The sequence below is a fragment of the Actinia tenebrosa genome, unplaced genomic scaffold (genome assembly GCF_029948245.1).
Source record: "Actinia tenebrosa isolate PJP-AT-01 unplaced genomic scaffold, QUT_ActTen_1.0 PGA_scaffold11__36_contigs__length_13525064, whole genome shotgun sequence".
NCBI lineage: Eukaryota > Metazoa > Cnidaria > Anthozoa > Actiniaria > Actiniidae > Actinia > Actinia tenebrosa.
Genome location: NW_028292571.1, coordinates 7,539,245 through 7,546,501, shown reverse-complemented (window position 1 = coordinate 7,546,501; position 7,257 = coordinate 7,539,245). Strand labels below are relative to the sequence as shown.

Sequence of the window (7,257 nt, the reverse complement as noted above, 5' to 3'; positions counted from 1 at the left end):
TTAATTATATAAGTGGTTTTGAAATATTGGAGATTGAACGGATTCTTGTTATAAGCTCCATTGAAGGCAGCATTTTCTACAAGACACAAAACAATCCGTTTGGGGATTTGTCCTAGAAATACATTATCTGGGGTGAAAGAAATGTTGCCGATGTGAATTGAAAGTACTTTACATATCTACCCTTCGTATGAGGGCTGGTGAATGCTGTAAGGTTGCTGCGTGAGCAAGGAACATGTCTGACGTCACATTCATTTTTCTGATAAACAAACTGGCATGGGAAATAACCACTTTGTAATCAGCTCCAACAACAACAGACAACAGACAGAAGGCATTTTTGCTTCAATTCAATCGTATGCATATGGTGACTCAATTCAGTAGTAAGCGGTCTTGATCAAATAAATCTGAATGAAGAGTTCTTATCAATTTCACCATTGGCCATTGGCTACAGGATCCGCGACATCCATCTTTCTTTCATCATAGGGGATGGTATTGGTGGAATCAGAGATGACTTATTCGTTTAGCCTGACATCGACTCGATTGAAAAGGGATTGAAGAAATGGGTTTACTGGTCCAACTTTATTGGTAGCAGAATCTGAATCTAAATCTAATCCACCGTTGGTCTTGGTAACCTTAGCTTTAACGTAGATCCATGCTTGTCTTAAATCTGTGTATTCCTCTCCACTTCCTGATACACTGAATTCAATAGGGCCAGAATTGGTAACGTTAGACACAGGAAAGTACTCAACCCATTGTCCATTATCAATGTTGGTTTGAACATGTGCTACAGCAGAGTCAAGTTCGGACTTGCTGCGTTCGTGAAATTTTGACTGTGCCATTAGAAGAAATTGCAATCTCGCTTCTTAGCTCATGATGTTCTCTGTTTCTTAGCTGGACTTGAAATTGTAGGCTTCCTTTGATTCACCCTTTTTGTAGTCTTTCTTCTCTTCCTGTTTGTCCTGGTTTCTGAGTTTACATATCCTTCATCACTGCTCGGCCAACTTCTCCTGCTCTTGTTTTTAAATCACTTATATTTTGAACACTCATAACATCGCGAGACACTCCCAAACCCTTTTTCAGTGCCTGACGACCAAGAGGCCAAGACGACCAGCGCTTACGTGAGGCATGGCCTTTAAGTAATATTTGAAACACGGTTAGGTGTCATAGAATAGTAGGTTAATTAAGTCATACTCATGAACTTTACGCAAAGTACTTTCATATTATCATAATATCAATCCATCAATCAAATCAATCAAATCTTTATTTAACACCTTATTTACAATTGTTTAACTTAACATAGAATACTTTTATACATCTTTTAAGGTGCCATACCAGCTACAGTAACCAGAGGTTAATCATAATAGATTGTATTGTATATTGTTTTAATATTCACGTGTAAATGTATTGTGTGTCGGCCTTAAATACGCCCTGTGTCCAGTCTGAGGTCAGTTGAACGCCAAATTATCAACTAGAACAATAATTATAAGTTAGCGAAAAGAGCAAAGCGAAGAAAGCAATCCAGAGATACCATCTGAGCTAAAATCGTACAGTGAAAGAACTCCTCTTCACAATAGAAAGAAAGAAAGAAGCTACAACTAAAGTCTACAATTGAGATACTGAACAGAAAGTAAGAAAGAAGTTACAACTAAAGTCTACAATTGTGATACTGAAGAAAGTATTTAAGAGTGGCCAACTTGTCTTTAAAGACGTGATAACTGAAGTAACAATAAGGCTGAACAAGTGGAAAGCAACTTCATTCAGTCGACACGCTAACAACCAAATCTAACAGGGCAAAACAAAAAAAAGAAAGAAAAAAAAAACCTCGAGAACTGTAAGAACATTTAAATTTATTTAGCAGCTAGAAAGTTTCATATTATATCTTATTTAAGTTTAGGAATTCAAGTCCATAATATTAGTTTCTTTAGTAGTTTGAATGACTTATTTGTTGCTAGTATTTGTTGCAATATTAGCTTTTTGTTATCAGAGTCCGTATTTCAAAATAAAAAAAGAAATTAGAAGAAAAGAAAGACCGTTTGAATGTTTGTGTGAGCTTTAACACCCCTCGCAGGCCGTCCACATTACGAGTGTTTCATCGGGTTTCATCCCATGAAACACGAAGTATGAGTGTTTCAAATAGCTTCTCTAATGAGTGAATATTCATGACAAGATTACAATGGCAGTTAGAGCCATATTTTGTAAAGACGATAAAGAATTTCGTGAATAACTCTGGCGTAATGGCATTTTTTTGTAGCTGACAATGAGCCGAAACCGTCAATGCTTGACTGTCATTGTTACGTTCCTTGAATCACACAAAAGAACTATTGTTGCTAGTTTGTTTATAAAAAGCATCAGTGCAGAAATAGCTTTGTACTTGAAAGAAAATGGCAGAGGCATCCAGATTTCGGCCTCCGAAAACTCCAAATCAAGAAGAAGTAATCGCTGAAAAACTGTTTTAAAGTCCGCAAGGTACAAAAATAAATGAGCTACTGGTATATTTGAAAAGTGGCAGAGGGTGAGAGAACAGAAGTTGGATTAATTATTTAAAGACTATGAAATACACAAAGTTGAACCACTCACGGTGCCTTTCATTGAAATGGATGCCTTAACCCTGAATTACTGGATGTGTAAGTTCGTGCAAGAGGTCTCAAAAAGAGGAGATGAATGATACCCTCCAGAAGCAATTTATCAGATTGTTTGTGGTATCCGATGCGAGTTAGGGAATAAAATGCCGGCTTTGGACTTCAATCCTTTGGATCCTCATGATAAAAGGTAAAACTGCATAAATAAACAAGAAACCTGAGCTAGTGATAGCCGACCTAAAGAAGAGCTAAGAGAATTTCGATTTATGTTAATTCTTATTCATTTTCTACTTTTATAAGATTTGCAATTTTTAGACAAATCCTGGATAAGGAGATGAAAGATGGATCACGCTCTGGGATTGCTTTGAAGACGAAGAAGGAAGAAAAGAAGCCTATCAGTGAAGAAGGAGAAAAGAAACTTTGGAAAGCAGGCTTGTTATGCATGCAAACAGCAAAATCTTTGTTGAATGTAGTCTATTTCTGTAACGGAAAATTGTTTGGCTTGCGAGGCGGGGAGCATAGAAATATCTCAATAAATAACTTTGAAGTAGGTGAAAATTTCATTCGTTTTGAGGAGAATATTTCTAAAACGTTTCATGGTGGTTTGTCAGATTTGAAGTATACTCCACGTGTAGTTAGGCACACGTCATTCAATAGGAGAGATTCATAATCCTTGTCTTGTTGACTACTATAAAACGTACATAGGTCTCTTTCTATCTCACTCTAAAGAACATACTGCATTTTACTTCAGGCCTAATGCAAAGCATTTCAAGTATGACAAAGCAGTAGTCGGTATAAATACACACAATCGTATATTACCAGATATGTTTAAAGAGGTTGGCCTGAAGCCTAAAACTCCCCATTGCTTGCGCGTTACTTGCGCTTTTACGATTTTTCAGTGCTGGAGTAGACAGCAAGATTATTAGAGACCGAACCGGCCATCGTTCGGATGTGTCGTTAGCGTATGAAAAGCCCGAAAGCAATATGCTTTCCAAGGTTTCTGTAGCACTAGCGCCAAAATGTGAAACTACTACACAAAATGAAAGCATGAAATCAGGTGAAGATGAAACCAATTGAGAGGAGGGTACTGAACAACATAAGAAGTTTGCCAGCTGTTTAGGGCATTTTACTAATTGTACCTTCAACTATATTTCTATGTAAATGATGTGAATAATCAAAGTGTAAAATGCTATACTAAACATTATTGAATAACATTCAGAATAGGCATCAGCAATTCATAAGTAATTATTTGTAAGCTGTGTTTGAAGATACTATGCAATCCAAAAATCAACGAGCGAGTTCTCTTTAGCTCAGTTGGAATTACGGCGGGTTACATCACCAGGGGTAACAGGTTCAAGTCCCAGCATAGACGGAAAAAAAGTAATAAAAAATATATATACAAGACAGACAAACAATAATCGAACAAAGAAAACAATACAAGGATTGCGTAACTAAGAAAAAGGTGGAAGCAGTGGTGTATCGTTTTACAACACAAATTATATGTAGATTAAGAAAAAATTCCATCACATGGAAGGAAAATATTTTCCGGGCGCCATATGTTTCACTGTAGTTTCCAACTACATGCGCGTGACGAAATACGAGTATCTGGTTGGCTTATAATGTCATGCATTATTAATGAGTTTTAGAAGGTTGTTTTTCACAGCTAAGTTAAGGAGGCTCTGGTTACTTTTGGTCTGGCTCACCTAGCCGCATTGAAATGGCTACAACTTCGTCTTGAATAACTCGATCAGCAAGCGCTTTTCACACAATGTCAGGAGAGGATTAAAAGTTTCAAAAATGATAAATGAAATGAAAGCCCAAGCCCATGGTTTTGAACCGGTTCATTAACCAGACACGCCCTAATTCTATTGTTTTTATGCAAGATATTTTGAAGTTTTCTATTGTTTTGAATGTAAATATAAGTTTTTGAAAAGGCCCATGGAATCCGGAGAAGCGTTATCAAAATATTACCAATTCTATTGCTTTTATGCAAGATATTTTGAAGTTTTCTATTGTTTTGAATGTGAATACTAAGTTTTAGAATACTGTGAAGATGTGTCAAAAATCAATGCTGGAGGGTTAAGAGATCGCAAAGTAAAGCCAAAATAAACTCGAGATTATGAACAGAAGGTGTTGTGCGTTTGTACGAAAAGTACCTCGGCTTATGGTAAGAAAGCGTTTTTATCATTTTAAAGTTCATATTGTGATATTTCTTTTAACAATACTTATTCATACATTTCTTTTACAGCCCCATCCACAAGCCTGGAGAGCAGGATGCATTATATTTGACTCCCAAGCCAAAATGACTGTTGGTATAGCTCTGTTCCTGTGGGCCATAATAAGTTGTGTGCTACCGTGATACAGAACAAATCATTCTCTCCATGCAACAGCAGCGACACGTTTGTATGACGAGGGAGTAGATGAACAGCTTATCTGCGAGAAAACAGGCATGTAAAGAGATTGCTGTAAACTTTTCTTGATTTTAATAGCTCTGTTCTTAATTTAAAATCAATTTTGTTAGGTCATCGGAGCAATGCAGTTCGAAGCTATAAGCGTACCTCTACAGACTAACAGTTAATGGTTTCTGATGTTACACATGGCTGGGAAGTGAAAAAGGCTACGCTTGAAGACCAACAAGTGGACGTAAACCACCCGGTAAAACAAGACGTCGCTGAACGTTTAGAGGATTTCAACAAAAAAGTTAATATCAATCTTAACTTCTATTTGTAGTAAGTCTTGGAGATAGTAATTAAGAGCGGCTTTCTGTAAATATCGACTGGGGGTGTACAACATGGAAAAATTAAAAATCCTCAAACTTTGTCAAGAAATAGGTCTAGGTGAACTTTATTCACTAATATAACTTTTAGCTCGATCACGATAATATTTTTGGCGAACGGCGCCATTAATGGTTTGACGGCCCTTGGGCTGGTTTTTACGGTGGCCCACAGGGGACAGCACTTCAAATAAAAAAACACACTGCAAATAAAAAGAAAACGATGCAAACAAAAAGAAAACACTGAAAATAAAAAGAAAACACTGCAAACAAAATAAATCGCACACTGCAAACAAGATATATCGCACACTGCAAACAAAATATATCGCACACTGCAAACAAAATATATCACACACTGCAAACAAAATAAATCGCACACTGCAAACAAAATATATCGCACACTGCAAACAAAATATATTGCACACTGCAAACAAAATATATCGCACACTGCAAACAAAATATATCGCACACTACATACAAAATATATCGCACACTGCAAACAAAAGCCTAAACCCGTTCGCGTGCATAGCTCTGACGTACCAGCGGTTTCAAGTTGGATCTTTTTCTTGACAGTCTGATAGTGAGAGTGAACTTTGTAAACCAGCACTAGCAATTGATAAACCATCAATGCCAAGCACCAGCCATACTCTAGTATCAGCAGATTATAGCCACAAGCTGTATGATAACTACATGGATGTCATAGATGTGTGGAATGATGATGGTCAAGATCCTGATTTGTTGGCTGCCATTGATGAAAGCCTCCAAGATACCTACAACCACAGACCAGTGGCAAGTACATGTACAGCATCAAGCAATGCCCATGAAGTCATCCAGAGGTTCATTTCAGACAACTTAGACAACCTTGTGCACGTTATAATATTGCGCAAGAATATTATGCAGTCAACTTTAGCAGCAATTCAAAGAAAACGTTTTGGCCTTTGCAATCGCCTTGCCATCAGTTTTAGTGGAGAAGATGCAGTGGATGTTGGTGGGCCAACACGGGAATTCTTTAGACTTCTAATGAGTAGTCTTAAAGGAACTGGCATTTTTGAAGGTAGCTGCTTCTCACATGACCTGAGAATGTTGAGTAATGACAAGTACTACCAAGCTGGAACACTGGTTGCTTGGAGTGTCCTCCATGGTGGCAGTGGACCAAAGTGCTTGGCAAAAGAGGCGTACTGTATCCTTCAAGACATCCCTGTGGAGAGTAAAGTGGCAATCAAGAAGATAACAGACGCAAAGTTGAGAGAGGCCATCGCTGACCTTGAAAGCTGTTCTGAAGATGAATTCCAGTCAACTGTCAGTAAACATGCAGATACTGTAGCAGCATATGGCTACTCAAATGTCTACACTTGCAAATATAACCAGAAAGATGAGATGATTAACTGTTTGTTAAAACAAGTATTTGTTTTTGGTGTGTTTGCTGAAATCAATCAGTTTAAATGAGGCATGAACGAAATTGGATCTCTAGGAGACATTGTCATGTCCAATGCAACATTCTTTGATGAAATCCTAAGTGATAAAGAAGATGATCTCACCCTTGTTACCTTCAAGAAATTGTACCAAGTATGCTATTCTGATGTTGGGTCAAACCGCAGGCAAGAAGAGGAACAAGCGATGTACAGTTTTGAACTGTTCCTCCAGGATCTAGCAGAAGGCGAAACCCCAGAGCTGAAGCTATCGGATCTCCTGATATTTCTAACAGGAGCAGAGAGAATTCCTCCCCTTGGATTTCCTAGTTCACTTGTATTGGAGTTCTACGACAACATTGATGGAGAAAAGCGATTACCATGGGCATCCACCTGCTCTCTCACCCTCCACCTTCCAAGGCAAAACAATTCACCAGAAGAGTTGAAATGTCTTCTTCGTCAGAGTCTTCAAGATTGTCAAGGTTTTGGAAAGTGTTAG

At 37.8% G+C, this 7,257-nt stretch overlaps 1 protein-coding gene and 1 pseudogene across 1 annotated transcript; both read left to right on the top strand.

Annotated features, from left to right (window-relative positions):
• The first annotated feature begins 2,575 nt into the window (after positions 1–2,575).
• Positions 2,576–3,653, top strand: LOC148912423 (uncharacterized; annotated as a pseudogene).
• A 1,500-nt stretch (positions 3,654–5,153) lies between these two features.
• On the top strand, positions 5,154–7,257 carry LOC116294134 (G2/M phase-specific E3 ubiquitin-protein ligase-like). Its single transcript, XM_031701676.2, has 3 exons — positions 5,154–5,231; positions 5,923–6,763; positions 6,821–7,257. Exons 1-3 carry the CDS (start codon positions 5,154–5,156, stop codon positions 7,255–7,257), a joined length of 1,356 nt encoding a protein of 451 aa, XP_031557536.2.